The sequence below is a fragment of the Zootoca vivipara genome, chromosome 8, assembly GCF_963506605.1.
Source record: "Zootoca vivipara chromosome 8, rZooViv1.1, whole genome shotgun sequence".
In the NCBI taxonomy this organism is placed as follows: domain Eukaryota; kingdom Metazoa; phylum Chordata; class Lepidosauria; order Squamata; family Lacertidae; genus Zootoca; species Zootoca vivipara.
Window position 1 is genome coordinate 59,485,021 of NC_083283.1, and position 18,802 is coordinate 59,503,822.

The window sequence follows — 18,802 nt, forward strand, 5'->3', positions numbered from 1 at the left end:
TAAGCCTATGTTTTGTGGATTTTTTCAAAGCAGAAGAGTTCTCAATGAGAGACACGGGGGAAGGAGTGTTAAGCTAACTGCTCATGAGTAAATGCATTGTGTGAAGGATCAATCAGGAGAAAGATGCAAGCAATGTTCCACTAGAGATTTTTATGTACTGGTGGGAATCTGAGCACCCCATTGCTTAGACTCACTCCATTGCTTTTATGCATTATGGATTCTAAAAGTTTGCTCCTGCATGCTAAATCCTACCTAGTTCGTAGAGTCATCTTTGGCAAATCTCTCTCTGACTTCCTGAGATAATAAAATCCAATAGATATATTGTAATACACACTGAGCTTGCGGACTGTGGAAAATGTTCTAGACTGAAAGCATAAGCAATAAGAAGAAACATTCCTATGTTCGAAAGCACATTAATAAATGAAACACCACTGGAAATAACTTTGGAAAATTCAAGTGGTTAAGTTCCATCTGTATGTTCCAAGGCAAAGAGAACCAAGCCAAACAATAGGAAGATGAACTACTCCAAGGCACATCAAAGCAAACTGGCTCCTCGTCCATTTTTTGTTACTTACTGGAACCCTTAACCGAATGTCCAGGCCTTCAGCCATTTTTTCAATTATTGTTGAGTATCCCGAGTTTAAGAGCGTGTGATCTCCAGCAAACTGAGCAAAAAATTCATTGTGATCCCAGGAGCGTGCAGAAACCTGTAAGGAGAACAGAATTCTTTTCGCTGAACAGTTTGAACACAACACCTGAAGAGCCAATGTGATGCAGCGGTTAAGAATGTGGGACTAGCATCTAGGAGGCCATGATTCTTCTGTCGCACAAGTCCATCCCATGCTCACCTCATGGAGGTTGCTGCCACAGGCGTATTCAAGGTTACTGACATGGAACTGAAGGACTTTTTCCTCGAGATCACTGAACTGAATACCAGATTCCTGAATAAAAACTTTATAGATCTCCTGGATTTTATCTGCAAATAATAAATATATCCAATCATTATCAACAAATAATCATTTTTTCCTTACAATTTCATCCTACTTTTAAGTGTTCCTGTTTAATTTTAAAATGAAGCTGTACCAAAATAGTTCCTGCTGCTCCTGTCAAAATATAAATATTATAGGCGTGATCCAGTTAAAGTTGCACACTTTTAAGTGACAACTATTTCAAAATAGAGTTAAATGCATGCTTATCATATTTTCCACTGAAACTGATATGGCTTTAAAGTGCCCAGCCTTCCTTAATTGTGTGGCAGCACTTTTCTCACACACATGGGCTACCAGCAGAAGTAACTGCCACCAAACATACTCATACACCAGTCTGGTTTGCACATCACTATGATTTAAAGCAGGCGTCCCCAGACTTCAGCCCTCCAGATGTTTTGGATTACAATTCCCATCTTCCCCAACCACTAGTCCTGTTTGCTAGGGATCATGGGGGTTGTAGGCCAAAACATCTGGAGGGCCGCAGTTTGGGGGTGCCTGATTTAAAGGATGATGGGGCATGGAACAAAAACATGACTGCTTCATTCCTCCCCTGTTTCTGCTGAACTGCTAGAAGCTAAGCCATGGTTTGGCTTAACATTAGCATCTGAACCTAGGCTCATGGTTTGTTTCCTCCTCAACAAACCTTAAATGGTAAAAGTAGAGGACAAACCTTGGTTACAGTTCATGGTCTGTTTAGAGCAGGCATCCCCAAACTTCGGCCCTCCAGATGTTTTGGACTACAATTCCCATCCTTCCTGACCACTGGTCCTGTTAGCTAGGGATCATGGGAGTTGTAGGCCAAAACATCTGGAGGGCCGCAGTTTGGGGGCGCCTGGTTTAGAGAGAGAGAAACCACGAGTATCTGGACAAAATGCTTGGTCAAATTAGCTCCCAGCAATGCAGCAGCTGCAGGAATAATGCTAAGCAGCAGTGATTTTCATTCTGTGCACCAGCACACTGCACATTCATTCACAACTATGGTTTAAAGTTACTGCAAACCAGCCTATTAACTTCTCCACTGCTAGGCCACAGCAAGCCTACTACAAGACACTTTATTTTCAGGGCTCAGCACTTTACAACTCTCCCAGATTCTATGTAAAGGAAACTGGAATACTATACTCAGAAATAATTCCTGCACATTGCTAATTGTGTGCAATTTGGTATAATCTCTTCTGGGACTGTCACTTGGTTAAAGAAATCCAAGTTGGTTGGTTGTAGGAGTTTTAATAATGTCAATTAGTTTGCATATTAATAAAACAGGGACTGAGGAAAATGTATTCCAAGTAATTTATTCACTTTATGATGTCACTACATCTACTGCTGTCACTTGGCTATTGTTTTTCAAGGATATATTGTTCATAAAGGATGTAAGGTTATTTCCCCCATTTGAATTGCTGCTGCTGCTGTCTTTTAACATTACATAAATGTTTGAATATTATTGCATAATTATCTGTTATATAATTATGGTATTTGAACTATTTGCAATTGCTGCAAAATGCCTTCTGAGGGCAGGAACTCAGAAAAGCCTATTAAATCATTTCCATATATTAAAAATAACTGCTCATATTAGTAACAGAAGAAGAGTCATTGCCAATAGCAACATACAAGGTACTAGGCCCAAGAAATCCTGTTTGCCCCCTGGGCCTAATGAAATTGCTCTGAATAGCCCACAATCTTCTGTCAAAGGTCATTCAAATGCAACAAAATACAAGAACTGAAAGCTGAGCTGGCACAAATATCTGAGACAACTTCTACAGGTGCTCCTTTATCCCCATTGCACTATGTGTCATGTGGCTCTTCATTGTTTCTACTTACCTCCAAGAGGAATATCCTGATGCTGATTTTTGTCTTTTCTCCAGTCTGCTACAACATCAAGGATAGAATTGAAATGGAAGTCCATGCGCTTGTCTATAGTGGGGTCAGTTATCCTTCCACCTTCCTGAATTAGATCACACTTCTCTCCAATTTTATGCATTTTAATGCCCAGCTTTAAAAAGACAGGGATTTTGAACGTGGGAGAAGTAGATAATCAGTTACTGTCACGGGATACAAACCTTAATTTTCATTGTTTATTTGTTTAATTTATATCCCTCCCTCCCAAACGACCACAATTTTCATTGATGTCAACACCAACCAACCAATAAAAGCTAAACATCTTCAGTGAGGGTTTTATATTATAGGAATCAGAATTATTTCATTTATTATAGTAAGCATCAACTCTGAAGAATCACCATTCTAAGTAGTAAGTGGACTAGCACTTGAAAAAAAGACTATTCTGTTCTTTACAGCAAATTGCTAGCTTCCCTAAATATGTGATGTAACTCATTGTTTTACTTAAAGTATCATACGAGAGAAGAAAAAAATGTATGAACAGAAAGCCTGGTTGAAACACTTGGCAACGTTTTCAAATGTTATTTGTAGAACTTCCTGCTCCTAAGGTAACGACCTTTCATTATCTCATTCCTCTTTACAATCCTACAATTAGACCTTTAATGTAACTCTTTCACAAATAGTAAAACAAAGTTGAAGAACAGTTACTTTCCCAAAGTGACCCAATACACCTGTAGCTCAAGTGGGATGTGGATTCTGAGCTGCCTGAAAAACCTCTCTAATAAGAAAGTTAACTTTAGGATCAGTGTATATTAATTCATAAGCTTCAGAAGGACAATGTTTTCATGAATAAAAATGCAAACCCACTTGCTCACACATTAGTGCTACTGGATTGTTGACACAGCCGTTCACTATCTGTGGCCCTTTTCCCACAGTAATCCCTTTGAAAGTCTTATCGTCCCACACGCGGCCCCCAATTCTGTCCTTCGCTTCTAACACAAGAACCTGCAACATACAAAAGGAGCAGCGGTGGTAAGGAACACTACTATGAAACAAAAATCTTTCCACAGTTAACCAAACAATGCCAAGGTGGTCAATCAATAATAGATCATTATACTAGGAGTTTACCAAGTTTTTATGAGAATTTTAATTGGTGAATCCTAAACCTCAGAGGCGGACGCGGGTGGCGCTGTGGGTTAAACCACAGAGCCTACCGTAGGGCTTGCTGATCAGAGGGTCGGTGGTTCGAATCCCTGCGATGGGGTGAGCTCCCGTTGCGCAATCCCTGCTCCTGCCCACCTAGAAGTTCGAAGGCACGTCAAAATGCTTTCGATAAATAGGAACCACGACGTTTCCGTGTGCTGCTCTGGTTCGCCAGAAGCGGCTTTGTCATGCTGGCCACATGACCCGGAAGCTGTACGCTGGCTCCTTCGGTCACACTTCTTTGAAGTCTCTCAGCCCCACTCACCTCACAGAGTGTTCTTCTTCTTCTACTCGGGTAGCAGCAGCAAAGTGTAGATATGCCAGAAGAGGAGGAGACAGAAATGTTGAAATGCCATACTTTATTTGAAAAGGTCTTACCTTAATTCCAAAGTTCTTAAGTTGTCTTGCAGCTGCTAATCCAGCAGGACCAGCCCCAACCACAATGACAGATTTCTTAAATGAAGAAGAAAAGTAAACTAGCGATACTAGCATTCTTTTGAGACTAGCAAGACTTTTTTCTAAGTAAGTCTCAGAACAATTTGAATCATTGTTCAGATAAAATTCTGTTCCTGCTGAAGGGTTTCATTAGAAGTTGAGCTAGTGCTATAATATCAACCAAAAAGGAGGACAGTGAAGAGAAAGTATCCTAGCCTGAGCTGAACGACAGCAGACGATTTTGTCTGTGCCAATTTTGACAGTTCTTGAGAAGCCATGAGCCCCTGAAGAAGAGTTTGGTCACTGGCCAAGACGTCCTAGAAGGCCAACCCCTTTCACTTTTTACCCTTAAAAGGAGTCCTTTCTCCCTTCACCCTCCTTGTCCCATCAGAATCCCCTAGAACCAGTTTATTAGTACTCTGTATTTTAAAATACTTACATTATGGTAGTCTTTGGGCAGAAGAGGTTGGTCAGGATTAACTGACAAGACCCCTGTGTTAATCAGACCTTTCCTGGTCATAAAATGAAGTATTCGCTCTGTCTCCCGCACACAGCGAATGCGTACAAGGCCTCGAACAATGATGTGATGCGTACATTTCTGAGGGGTTAGGGCTTCCTGTGCATTGAAGGATGGGGGGAAAGGAGGCAAGAATTTGACTGCTGCTGGAACAATATAGCAAACTGTCCTTCAGATGGTGATGCTCAACAGCTAATCTACATCTCCCAGATCAACAAAGTGTCAAAATTACCATCCAAGTAAACTTTCAGTCATGTACCTGTGTACTGAAAAGCATGAAGTTACTGTATAAAAAGAAAAGCACCTGAAATTTAAATATAAGAGACTGCCCTCAGAGCTGAGTATATGCATATATGTGTCAGAGGATACAGCTCCCTTCCTACAAGAGTATCCTTTCCTCACTCACAGCAAGGGGATTACATGCATCTGCCCAGAAACTGCTGTAGCAAAGTTCTTAAGAACATAAGAGCCTTCCTGGATTAGGTCAAAGACCCTTCTAATCTAGCATCCTATTCTCATAGTGGTCAACAAGATGCCTATGAGAAGCCTGCAAGCAACACAACAGCACTCTCCCCATACAGTCATATCTTGGTTTAAGTACGCTTTGGTTTGAGTACTTTCAGTTTAGGTACTCCGCGGACCCGTCTGGAACAGATAAATCCACTTTCCATTACTTTCAATGGGAAAGTTCGCTTCAGGTTAAGTACGCTTCAGGTTAAGTACAGACTTCCAGAACCAATTACACTCATCCTTTGGGTTAAGTATGCTTCAGGTTGAGTACTCTGCGGACCCGTCTGGAACAGATTAATCCACTTTCCATTACTTTCAATGGGAAAGTACGCTTCAGGTTAAGTACAGACTTCCGGAACCAATTGTGTACTTAAACCGAGGTACCACTGTACTTGTATTTATCAGCTCTCCAGCTTTACTTAACCAGCCTTCAGGTAGTTATGTTTCCATCTGGTTGCTACAGCTGTTGTGCCAGAGGACACTGGAGGGACCTTGAGACATCCCTCCAGTGGAGGGATCTTGAGACAGTGCTTATCTCCCTCCAGTCCAGTTCTACCCAGATCTTTTCCCATTTCCCCATCTAAACTACAGGTACTCTTTCCATGTAGACAGGTTTCCTCACCCTTTCAATGTGGGAGTGGGCAGCTTTGTATGGAAAAAGCCCCATCTGCACACCTGGGAATTTGGATCATATTGTGAAGGAACACTGGCCTCACCATGATGCCTTGTTTTCCTCAGTAGGTGGAGGGTTTCCTGTGAAGAGTTATTTCATTTGCTCCAAAGGCACAGCCTGGTCAGTCACTGCAACCTTTTGTCTTACCATGAGCAGAGTTCCACCCTCCCACTGCAGCAGGGATGAGGGATGAGGTCCACCAGATGTTGCTGGACTACCACTCCCATCATCACTGACCATTGGCCATACTGGCTTGCACAGACAGATGTCCCACAACATCTGGAGAGGCGCAGGTTCCCCATCCCTGCTCTAGAAAATCCCAATTGCTGCAGGGCCAGCAGGACTGAAATGGGATGGGGGGTCATCCCCTACTGAAAAGCAAAAACCATAATGATTGAGAAGGCCTTGCCTATGGAGCAAGTGGGAGTAGGAAACCAGGACAAGGGAAGTTTAGGTTGATATATTTTAAAAGTGAGATGATAATCTTTGGGGGGCAAACATTCAGCCATGCTTACTTTGCAGTTTGTGTACCACAGAGCCAAAATGAGGTTTCTCAGAGCTAGGTACATGGTGGGGTCTCGTGAATATTCTGGAAACTCATAGAGTTCATCTAGTTCCATTACATCTGGTCTCACACACAGTGCTTTACCACATTCGTTGGGCTGGTAGAAAGGCTGGAAGTACTTGTTCATCCCTGGAAGGCAACATACAACATGGAATGAGATGCATGTAGCATCTCCGTGAGCCGTCACGGTAGCTTAATAAAAAGGCACAAAGCTCTAGGACATGTAAACAAATGTGAACTCTATTACAGGTACTTGCAACATATACTAGGATAATACTAGGTAAGGAAGGGCTCATAAGAACCGTGACTTCTGCTTACAGCAATTATTTACGGTGCTTACAGAGCTCCTCTCTGCCCAAAACTCCTTAGTGGACCTCGAGCATATGCACCAAAGTGTTGCTTACAGGAAGAATATGCCTATACTACATGCTCACAAATATAAATGACACAAATATTACAAAGTATACATGGTTGATGGTCAGTCTCATTCGTAAGAAGACAAGACGTTCTATTTCACCTTAATATAGAAAAAGTACTCTCGTACCATGGAAAATGAGGCTTTCAATAGCTACTAGGAGGGGGCAGAAAAGTACTCGTAGCTTACCAGCTATAGTAGGTGGAGTCTTTAAGTGCTCCATTTTTATTGCATTGGATTCACCAACCAACCGGTGAGTACTGGTACAAGAGGGACTCATGCCCACACAGTCTGGGTAGTATGCAGACAGCAAAGGAGCAGCCACACTGTCCTTCAGCAAAGGCGGAAGGATGAGCATGGAATACCACCAGTGATCTGAAACTTCAGCAACTCTCTATGAAGGGATGGAAGAAAGAGTCAGGAAGAAGATTTAAAGCTTTTGTTACCATATTATCTCTCAGTCCCAATGACACCTAAAAGACATAGGCCATTTCTGACTGCTCTACCAGGAGTGTAGGGAAGCTTCTACATGAAAATGCCTTTCTCATACCAATGTAGCTTACTCTAACTGGTCAGAATTCTAATATGGGACTAGGTGATGTGGTTCTCAACCATCCATCACTTTGAGGTGATTTGCACTAACAAAACAGCAGTAGGTCTGAGAGCTGAGATTTTGCAAGGGCAGCCCCCAAGGTAGAGCTTTTCTGCTTTGCCCTTTTAAAAATAGAAATAAAATACAAGTGCTCCTCACCGTTTGAACACAATACAATAATTCTAGTCACACAAACACCCTAATATACCAATCATCAAACTAGTAATCACATCAACACTAATAAGCTGAATAAAGTCTTTTCCTTAGACAACAGCTAGGCTCTTTCCTAAAGTCTCCAGTTCCGAAGTAAGAATGTTACCCAAACAGTATTTACTACTAAGCCTGCACCTCTTGTGTTTCTCACAGTTACAATTCATTCTGATACCACAAGCAGGACTTTCCTAACACATTGCTTACCAGATCCTCAGGCATGGAGCACTGGTCTGGGCCTTCCACCTGAAACAAATACAAAACTTTCAGACAACAGAATATCTCCTCTGACTTGCATGCAAGAGCAACACTGAAGAAATGGCATGACTTTTGTTAATAAAAGCCACGACACTTAGGGCCAAACTGCACATTCCACTCAATGGCATGTTTTAAAAAACCCAAAAGAAAGGAAGCTTTGGGAAGGGCTGGAGTGGGAAAGTGGCCAGGGAAGAAGGTGTCAAGCTTTTCCACCCACCTGCCAGTTTTCTGGTGCCACCCTCACAGTTTAAAATGCATATAAATCCTTGCGTGTATTGCAGCAGTATAAGGGTGTCTCCAGGCAAACAATGCACAATTGTTTTAAGCCTGGGGCTCACGTTGGCCTATAGAAACAACCAAACCAACCTGCATTTTCAGTACATTTGAGGGTTGAAGGTACCTTTGTGGAATTGTTCAGTTTCATGCCACAGCGGTATGTTTTGGCTATTTGCGAGGTAAGCTGGATTTCCTTTGTCAGCTGCCGCCATTTCCCACACTCTGGCTTTGTACACTGGACCTAGAGATGAAAAGGACAACGTTGCTCGGTACATCAAGAAACAAAGGCACACTAATAAGATCAGAGACAGGTCTCTCAAAACTTCAGGAAGACTTCCTTAAGCAGCAGACATGTGCCTACATTTTCCCCATCAACTTCGTATGAGTGTGCGTTTTGAGGTGACCCTTCCTTTCTCAGGAGAGGTAAATCAAAGGCTATTCAACCAATTGATTCCAGCAGGAAGTGAAAAGCTAACTGTTGGGATGATCAGCCTGTAGACAAAACGTTGCCTTCTAATTTATGAAAGCCTTTCCTCCCTAAACTGCAAGGCACAGATCTTATAGTCATATAGGTTATTAAGCAAGTACTTGTACTCCTTCCCTCACCTTTCTGGTTCTCTCTTTCTCTTCAGCCTGCAGCTTCCAACTGCCCTAACTGAAATCCTAACTGCTCTTGGAACCCCAGGATCCACTCTCATCTCAGGAAAGAAGGATAATCATTTTGAGGTTCCGTAAGCTCCACAACCAATCCGAAACCCCTTCTTTTCTAATAATCAGCATATAACCTATACCTCTTCATCTATACCTGATCATGTCTGCTTCAGTCCATCCTATCAGTATTGGGGAGAAATGAACCACAATCTCTGGCTTAAAATTACATCCAGACTAGAGGTCATTGTGCTCCAAACATATCACAATCAGTAAGCCAGAACAAACCTTTGCTTATCTCTGTGGTCTGTTTGGAGTGAAACAAGTGAAAAATCCCTGGTTTAGGCATAATGCTAAACCAGGTATGGTTTGTTTCTTTCATGTGCTAGTTCAGTGTAGCAACTTTCCAGAATTTCAGACAAATGATTTTCCCAGCCTCACCTGGAGATGCCAGGGTATGAACCTGGTACTTTCTGCATACACAAGACATGTGGCCTGCTGCCAAATATTGTATGCTTCGTTCATTTTATTTTCACTTTCAACTCCAAGGTTAAAACAATACTAATCAACAATCAAATCCATTGCTTAACACTTCCTTCAAACACACTTACTGGGAAGGGAAATAAAAAATGAACATGCACTACTTTCACAGTGTTATGTCATCATGAATAAAGCCCTCACCCAGTAAGGGAGCTGTTGATCAGCCATAAAAGCTTTAGGGCTGGGTTCACTTTTTCCATTACTGGTCCAAATCCTTTTCCAGGCAGTGTATTTTTCGTAGCCATCTTTATGACTAAAAGGAGGAACAAAGGAAATGTTAAGTAGAGGGAAGGAATCGCCTACACATGGTTTGTTATATTTTAATTGACAGTTCATCCCAAACATGGAATGCCTAGAAAAAGAAATATGTATTAAGACAACATGATCCTGGCCACAGTATTTGTTTTCCTAAGCAAGCATAGAAGTTGCAAAGCTCAACTTCAAGGCAATATTGTGCATGATTTTTATTTTGTTTAATCTGATAAATTAGGTGCCCTTATTATGGATACCCAAATCTATACAATGGCTTCAGTGTTGGAATAGCTTCCCTCCCTCCCTCCAAACTTGGTCTCCCAGTGCAGCCTGGCTTTAGCAGACAGCCTGTTCCAAGAAAGCGTTTTTGCCCAGTTTACTGATGTTGCTTTGTGCATTTTCTAGCTGAGAGCATTTTGTCAAAATGTTCAGCAGTTCAGAACAGACAGAAAGGCCTATTAAAGTTATCCTGGGAGTGTAGATACTTAGCTGGTCCAGCTTCCTACAAACATCCAAAACAGTCGTACCTTGGAAGTCGAATGGAATTCGTTCCAGAAGTCCGTTAAACTTCAAAAATGTTAAGAAACCAAAGTGCAGCTTCTGATTGGCTACAGGAAGCTCCCGCAGCCAATCAGAAGCTGTGGAAGCCTGATCGCAAACCAGAACAGTCACTTCTGGGGTTGTGGCATCCGGGACCCAAAACGTTCGAGAAGTAAGCTGTTTGAAAACCAAGGTATGACTGTATATCCTTTTAAAAGAATACACTCCCGCATCCCCACCTTTAAAAGCATTCATTGCCTTTGCCCAGAGTTGCTTTGAAAAGGAAGCGGTTAGGTTATTGTGCAAGTATCACTCCCACAGCCATTGTTGGCATTTCTTGATAAATTCAAACCCCTGCAATTTATAGCCATTATAAATGCAGCACTGTTGTTTTCAGCCTCATTTCAAAATTAAATCACAATGGGTAGCAAAGCACAGCAATTATGTACATTACCTTCCATATCTTATTTCTTTAACCAGATCAAGATTAAAATGTTTTGCCATTGCATTAACACACTTTCAGTTGCATCCTGTCCCCACCCCTTAAAAAAAGCAATTACTTAAAAAAAGAGAAAGAATACCTTCGGTAGTAATGATCAAAACATTCATTACAGAAATGTTCCCCACAGGAGAGGTGATACCATCTTGATGTGTAGCCATTTTTAGCACACCTAAACCAGAAGAAAACAGAAAAGACTAAATTTATTGAAAGGACATGCTTTGTCCTGCAATTTGAAAATACTTTAGATTGCCGCACGTTAGCAGTTGATTAATAAAACAACAAACAACAACAACAACAACAACATATTATTTATACCTTGCCCAGCCACTCTGGGTGGCTCCCAACAGATTAAAAACAGAATAAAACATCAAACATTAAAAACTTCCCTAAACAGGGCTGCCTTCAGATGTCTTCTAAAAGTCAAGATAGTTGTTTATTTCTCATGGGAGAGCGTTGCCACTACCAAGAAGGCCCTCTGTCTGGTTCCCTGTAACCTCACATCTCACAGTGAGGGAACCACCAGAAGGCCCTCGGAGCTGGACCTCAGTGGCTGAACAATGGAGGTAGAGATGCTCCTTCAGGTATACTATGAAGCACCTTCTACTTGTTTAAAAATATAATCCTGAAGAAAAATGCAGGATTATCTTTTGTTGGAAAATGTTCCAACAAGACTTCCCAGCAGGATGCATGGGTCTCTGCCTCTTTTGTATCTTTTGTGTGTGCTTTAAAATATATATCTGGGATTTTTTGTTTGGTTGGTTTCTAACTACTTTTTAAGCTGCTTTTATTGTACCTTCCCCTAGGAGCATACATCCACTTCCCTCGATTAATAATAGTCATAAGGATTCACTCAGACAAACCAGAAACCAAATCTATCAAGCTGAAGATCACTTTCTGAAACCTCGGGACTGTGCAGGGGGAAGACAGAGGAGCCCAAACCTTTCAGCAGCACTGGCAAAGCAAACAGGGCATGTTGCTGTACATCCTGCCTTTTCACATTTCCGGTACTTCTTCTCTGAGGCATCTTCATCATCCTCGGCTGCCTCTGCAGCTTTCCTCCTCACCTAAAAGAACACAACTGTGTGAACAAAAAGGTCACAACAGATTCATGATATATTCAGCAGTCTTTACTGGTGAGGCTTTCTGTTGCAATAGTGATGGAGGGCAGTTACACGGATTGTGTTTTCCTACAGAGCAAGGATGGGGAACCTTTGGCCCTCCAGATGTTGCTGAACTACATTTTGGGCGACTGGCCATGCTGGCTGGGACTGATGGAAGCTTGAGCTTCTGGAGAGGCATGGATTTCCAATCCCTGATTTAAAGGTATTCCAGTACAAAATAAATCTAGACCTGGGGATGGGGGAGAAATCCTTTAAAAAGATAGCAATATTGCATGCAACTTGCATTCACATGTAAATACTGTACAGAAAAAAATAAAAGCCAAGGAAGTGTCATAACTAGCCTCACACATAGAACAGAGAATGGTCCAAAACAAGGAAGAGTCCAAAACAACAGCCAAAGATGAGCACCAATTTTGCTTGGAAAAACTCAACAGCACGTTCAACATTAAGGCTGAAATGTCATGCCCATCAAGATCACTGCCTGGCTGTGAAATCAACAGGACACTGCAGACTAATATGCATACGACTGCAATACTCTTCATTTCCTAAGTAAATAATACACATCCTGCTTGCAACCCTGCAAATGAAATTGATGAAAGGTACCTGTCTCCCTGAACTTCTCAGAGGAAGATTATCGTGAGAATGGTCAACAGGAGGTGTTTTTTTCTTTGTTCGGAACCTCCCAGTTGACATGGCGCTGCAGAATAAAAACCAGGGGGAAGTTAGGCAGTATTCCAACACTAGAGTTCAGAGAGTCTCCCCACGCAAAGAGGGATGGCGAAATAAACAAGCTTTAAGCTTCCCTTTGGTTAAACCTTCCAGCATCACCCATGCAGACTGGTGGCTACACTGCTTGAACCAGCTCTCATTCCAGATCTTGGACAAAGGAAATTAAAGTGAAGAACTAGACAAAATGCTAGAAGTGAGAAGAAGAGGCAAAAAGAGGAAAGAAAGGAGGGAGGGGAAGGAGGAAGAGAGAACAGCTCATTAATATTCTAGACGATTTTAACAGTTTTATCATTTGTGTGTTTGTCTCCTTGGGCTCCTTTTGGGAGGAAGCGCAGGGTATAAATTTAGTAAGTAAATAATCCTGGGTTAAAGCCAGAAAAAATTGGCTCCCCCCCCTTTCTGAGCATTCCCCTTGTTCTCCAAATATCTCCCCTGGGGTTCAGGGGATGTGACTGAAGAGGACGGCCTGTGATACAGGAGGGCTAAGGAAGGACCCCCAAAACCTAATCAGAGGCAGCCTCCACTCTACTCACCGAAACTGCCTCCAGGCGATTTTCAGGGATCCCCACTTCATCCTCAGCCTCCCATACTGGAATGCGGAGAGCAACCACCCAAAACTGGGATGGGTGAGAAAGTCATCTTCCACCAGCCCCCTTCCCTATGTGTTTCCCTAGTTCCAACCCTGCAGTTTTAAGGTTGCAATCCTATGCATGCTGACCTGGGCGTAGGCCCCACTGACTGAACACACAGAGGCTGACTTCTGTGTGAACGTGCATAGGTATGTACTGTGAGAAACCTAGCCAAAATGCCCCTCCAAGAACTGTGCACAATTCAGGCCATGATTCAGCTATGCTTCTGATAGTTCAAATATAGTAAAAACAGTAGCTCTGGGACCTTAACAGCACAGCTGCAGCACACATATGTGAGCAAACTGACTCTCAGTTTCAGCACACCTTCCCACGGCTGCTTATCCTGATGAGAAGTGAGAACAAGCTGTTTACATTTCCAAGCATATAGATCAAATATTGGGGGGGGAACCCTCTTCCATGCATCACTTTGAGCATGACATTAAAATATTTTATACAAATCCAAAGAAATAAAACATAATACAGGCTACATCTATGAATGCAGGTAAGGCAAAGCAAACAGAAAAGAAAGAAGAAGATGGGCGAGGGAATAAACAATTTTGATATGAAACTCTCTCCCAGAAAAAAGTTACGAGGGTCAATAGCCTGGGAGCTGCCCTGCCCACACACAGAAAATGAAGGGATGCAAACCAGTCAAAACTATACAGCAAGCAAGCTCTGCTGACAATTGCCATCTCGACTAAATTGCTCATCTTTACTAAACTGCTGTTAATACTTGCAGGGTGGAGTTAATGGTGGTTTTAGATAACAGGAAGAGCAAACATCTCTTCATTCCAAAAGGCAGCAACTAACATGTTTGATGGTATATTTCATAGGATAGTGGATCATTTAAACCCATTAAAATGCACTTTAGTTTCAAGTGCTAGGAAGGGCTCATTTGAAACTCGTAGAAGGTAAAGTGGTAATCTTTCATTTTGAAATGCAGAACTTTTCAAGAAAAAAATACTCAAATTGAAAATGAAAATGAAATTTAGGGAAACAATTTACATATGTAAAAACAAAGCATAATATCACAGCAGATTTAAAAACAACAACAACAACTACAACAACAACAACAACAACAATGTACATTGAGATTCCATTCCACTTCTCTTTTTGCTTCTGCTTATTCTGGTTAAACATTTTAACTCCTTAGGTTTTACTAGTTTTGCTTAGCTTTTAAGTTAAGAACAACTGCAACTATTAACCTATTAACATACTAACCCAAGAGGTTTGCCCTACCAGTGAGATAAACAAGGATTTGGACACATAGTACCGTAGTAGCTATTGAAAAGCCCACATAACTCTCCAACCCACACAAATAAGGCAGGATTCGGCATATACATGAAGGAAAACACATTTCCCCCCAGTGTGTGCCAATGTGTGTCAAGAACTAAATCCTGCATAAGGTACATATATAACCGTTTCATCTGAGATCTGAGGCTTCCCACCAGACATGAGTTGTCTAATGTATAACCAGGCAAACAATAGAGGTGTACACTGGCTCCAAGTGGGGGCTAGATCATGAGATAAATTCCCCTCCCAAGTTGAAGCGCAATGTCAATAAACCCCAAGCTAGATCAAGGGTCCCCAAAAGCCTCATGTCACTCTGCTTTTCCACTCCATATAGCTCTATCTTTTCCTATATCTATGTTTCTCTAGATCCATGGGCTTTGCAAAAAGTGAGGCTGTCCTACAATTTTGCCTGCGGAACGTTGATGGATTCTGAATTGCTTTTTCGTTTCTTGCTTTGTTAAAAAAGGATTGGCTGGTGCAGTTTATATATATGTATATATATTATTCCTAAGTTCCTTTTATTCAGCAAAACACACATCCAGAACTCTTCAGGGGTCCACAGGCACTGTTCTCAGCAGCCTCACAATGTAAGGCCTGCCGCAGGGCACAAGCAATCACCGGAAAGAAAGAAAAATGTGTGAAGCCACAGACTTTTTAAAAAAATGTACAGGCAAAAATATGCGAAGTTTACCCACAAATTAATTTTTTCAAGAGAGAGCAAGAGATAAACCCCTCTTTTCCACCCCATAATGGATTATGGGGAAAAAGTGAATCCCTTTTACTTCCTGCACAAAAAGCCTCAGACCTACTTGTCTGCAATTTGGAAGGATTAGCCCACTCTAGAAGTGCTCCTGTACCTGAAAATTTACTTCACTTTGGCCAAAATGGGGCAAAGTTACGTTCTGGTGAATAGGGAACACAGAGCTTCATTTTATACAGAGGTCAGAACCCAAATTACAGATTGAAGTGGAGAGTGCACAGAACAACTCAGAAGCATATTAGATTTTTCAGGATGCACAAATACAAGGCAAATCTTGGGGCCTGTGCACACCTCTGGAATATAACGCTACTAACGTAGAAGATATGAGCCTCTTTTAAGACCATTTCAAAACTTCCATGCCCTTGAATGCATAACTTTTTCTTTCTAATATCAAGACCATATTTTAAGCTCTTTCTGGAATGAAGTGACACAATTCAGTGCACCTGAATGCGAATTTAGATTTATTTAGAATATTGAGGAATTAATACATGGTATACCTCCAGTTACGAACTAATTGGTTCCAGAGGTCCATTCGTAACCGGAAACCGCTCGTAACATGTGGCATGCTTTTGTTAATGGTGTTTCCCGCTGCGCACACGCCGCCAGAGCACAACTTCCGCTCGCATCTCGGGGCAAAGTTCGCAACAAGGAGCACCTACTTCTAGTAGAGCGTGTAACCCAAAGCGTTCACAAGGGGGATGGTACGTAACACGAGGTACCACTGTATAGGCCAGTGATGGCGAACCTATGACACGCGGGTCAGACGTGACACACAGAGCCCTCACTGCTGGCACGCGCCCCATCGACCCATTCACGCTGTTGTTCCCTCCCCCATTTGTTCTCCCGCTCCTCCTCACACTACAGCTTGTCTCCGATCCTTTGTTGTTGTTGCTGGTAGCCAGAGATTGGTTTTTTTAACCATTTCTGTGCTTTTTTTTCTGGCGCTTTGGCAGACGATGATTGGGTGTAACAGCGTTCATTTTTTAACCCATTCTTTGCTGGGTTTTTTGGCGCTTTGGCAGACTATGTCGGTGCTGCGTGTTAGTTCCAGCGAAGGTATTATCCGTCATTTATTTAAACTATAAATATCATGAAATTATGGGTTTTTTCCTCGAAGTGACACACCACCCAAGTTATGATTGGTTTTTTGGCAAATTTTGACACACCAAGCTCAAAAGGTTGCCCATTACTGGTATAGGCTACCAGCTCCAGAATAACCCACATAGGCTACAGATAGGAAGGTGGGCTGCAATTATGCTAGGAAAGTAATTATGTTCACTATGGGTAACTTACACCGCAGGTTTCTGCTCACCTTGGAGTCAAATCGCCCAGCTTTCAGATGTCAAACTAAACAGAGCTGTAATAACAGAAAAAAAGGAAAACATGGTTAGAAACTGGTATCTTTCTAGCCACTGAATCCTACCCTCCTGATTCAGACAACAACATGGTCTCCAGAGGAAGAGTCTATTTCTAAAACCTCTGGATTCTCTGTACGGAAGGTGTAAGGGAAATTACCCCCTGGAGCAGGACTTTTCACAATGAGTTATTTGGTCCCTTAAAGGCTAATGAAGGCCAGGGGAATATGCACGTGTATTACAATCAGCTTGATACAAAAGTCCATCTACAGGGAAGTGGGGGCTTTTGTCAGAAGTGTGTTAACTTGTTGCACGCAGCTTCCCACAAGCTCTAGCATAACTATTTTGATACAGGATCTGCTATTGCAAAAGGCAGGCTGGAGAGTTCACAAGATCCAACATTAGCTGGGCTCACAAGTGGAATTCAGGGCAAAAATAACAACAACAACCCTCCGATGTGTAACTAACATTTTGAAAGTACTGCACTTCCCATTTCTGATGTGCCATTTAATTCACCAAGCTGACAATGCAGAGAGTGAATACAGTCATCATGGTTAACACAAAGGTACGAAAAAGACTGCATCTGATCCTAACTGGCTCATCACAGTCAAGATTTGGAATTTTGCACATCCAAATTCTGAAGCAGAAGGCCCTTGAAAGCTCTGGAGAGGGAACCCCTGTTCTAAATGAATGTCGAGAGCACCCCAAAGCCATAAAACGAGTGCAGCCATCTAGCAGTCATTTAAAAATGTGTGGCCTAACATTTGGAAACTCATGGGTTGGAGGTTAGCTGTGTAGCTTTTGACTAGGCTTGGGGCTTTTATTTTTTTCAACTACTAACCTACTTTTCAGCAGTTAAAATACCATTTAAAATAAAAAGCACACACTGACTAACACAATCCAGGGTTAGCCTCCTTTTTATTGGGATTCAAAGTGCTACAAAGAGGTAATAATTGCTGGGCATAAGGGCACGTAGATCAACCTTCCCCGACCTGGTGCCCTCCAGAGGCTGCAACTCCCATCAGCCCCAGTCAGGATGGCCAATGGTGAAGGTTTATTGGAGCTGTGCTCTAAAACATCTGGAGGCACCAGGTTAGGGAAGACTTACCACAAGCTGCAAACTACCACCTTCCTATGCAGCGGGGCATCTTTCGTGTGCCTCCCACAAACAAACAGACCCCAAGATGCCAACTCGGAGTCTTGGTGGGATTACCCACAAACCAAACAGGTACCGGGGCTCAAGCCCGTCTTGAAATCACACCCTCTGGCCCTCTTCCTATAAACAGGCGAGGGCTCCGTAGGGTTTCCTCGTCCTTGTGCACATTTGCTCAGCATGCCTTTCTCTCCTCCCTCCTCCCTGATCGTGGGAAGCCACTCTGCTCGGACGCGCGTCCCACGGGCTTGTTTTGTTACTCCAATGTGGGGCTGCGCCTTAGCCCGGAAAACCGGCTGCTGGGGCTGGGGATGGGACGGGACGGGAAGGGACGTGCAAATCCCCGCCCCACAAATAAAGCCGCGTCCCGATTCCCTACAAATCCACGCTGGGCGACCCCCCCCCCTGTATTCCTCCCCCCCCCGGAAGCGCTCCTCGCCCTACTACCTCTCCACGCACGCTCACACATGCAAGGGAGACCAAGTCCCGCACCAGGAGGAGGAGCGGGGAACCAACCGCCCTTGCATCGACTGACCCGGTGGTGCCCGGGGGGGCGTGAGACCGGAGGCGCCGCCGCTCCTTTTGTTGCCCGGGCTGCCATCCACTCGCTGCAGCAGGTCGGAGCCAGGAGAGGAGAGCAGCGACGCAGCAGCAGCAGCACCGCCCCCCTTTCCCCAGACGAGGAAATCCCTGCCTCCGTCCGCTTCCTTGCCCGGCCGAAGGAGAGCCAGCCCCCGAATCGAGTAAGCCTCTCGCTGCTCACCAGCGTCCGCCTCCTCCCGTCGGTTCCTTTCCTCCTCCCCTCCT

The 18,802-nt window shown here is 43.0% G+C and overlaps 1 protein-coding gene across 2 annotated transcripts in view; it reads right to left on the reverse strand.

The window, feature by feature from the left end:
- KDM1B (lysine demethylase 1B) overlaps positions 1-18,735 on the reverse strand; it is a 23,271-nt gene extending 4,536 nt beyond the window's left edge. The window contains exons 1-16 of one of the 2 annotated variants that reach the window (XM_035125039.2): positions 18,531-18,735; positions 16,781-16,844; positions 12,680-12,773; positions 11,895-12,019; positions 11,035-11,124; positions 9,803-9,914; positions 8,598-8,714; positions 8,147-8,185; positions 7,327-7,531; positions 6,673-6,851; positions 4,897-5,073; positions 4,401-4,475; positions 3,687-3,824; positions 2,805-2,976; positions 849-976; positions 576-707 (exon numbers count right to left, since the gene is read on the reverse strand). In XM_035125039.2, coding sequence (XP_034980930.1) covers positions 576-707; positions 849-976; positions 2,805-2,976; positions 3,687-3,824; positions 4,401-4,475; positions 4,897-5,073; positions 6,673-6,851; positions 7,327-7,531; positions 8,147-8,185; positions 8,598-8,714; positions 9,803-9,914; positions 11,035-11,124; positions 11,895-12,019; positions 12,680-12,769 — 1,779 coding nt within the window. In that variant the 5' untranslated portion in view covers positions 12,770-12,773; positions 16,781-16,844; positions 18,531-18,735. The remainder of the gene's footprint in view (positions 1-575; positions 708-848; positions 977-2,804; positions 2,977-3,686; positions 3,825-4,400; positions 4,476-4,896; positions 5,074-6,672; positions 6,852-7,326; positions 7,532-8,146; positions 8,186-8,597; positions 8,715-9,802; positions 9,915-11,034; positions 11,125-11,894; positions 12,020-12,679; positions 12,774-16,780; positions 16,845-18,530) is intronic. The other variant, XM_035125040.2, reaches the window with a different exon arrangement.
- Between the last annotated feature and the right edge of the window lie 67 nt (positions 18,736-18,802).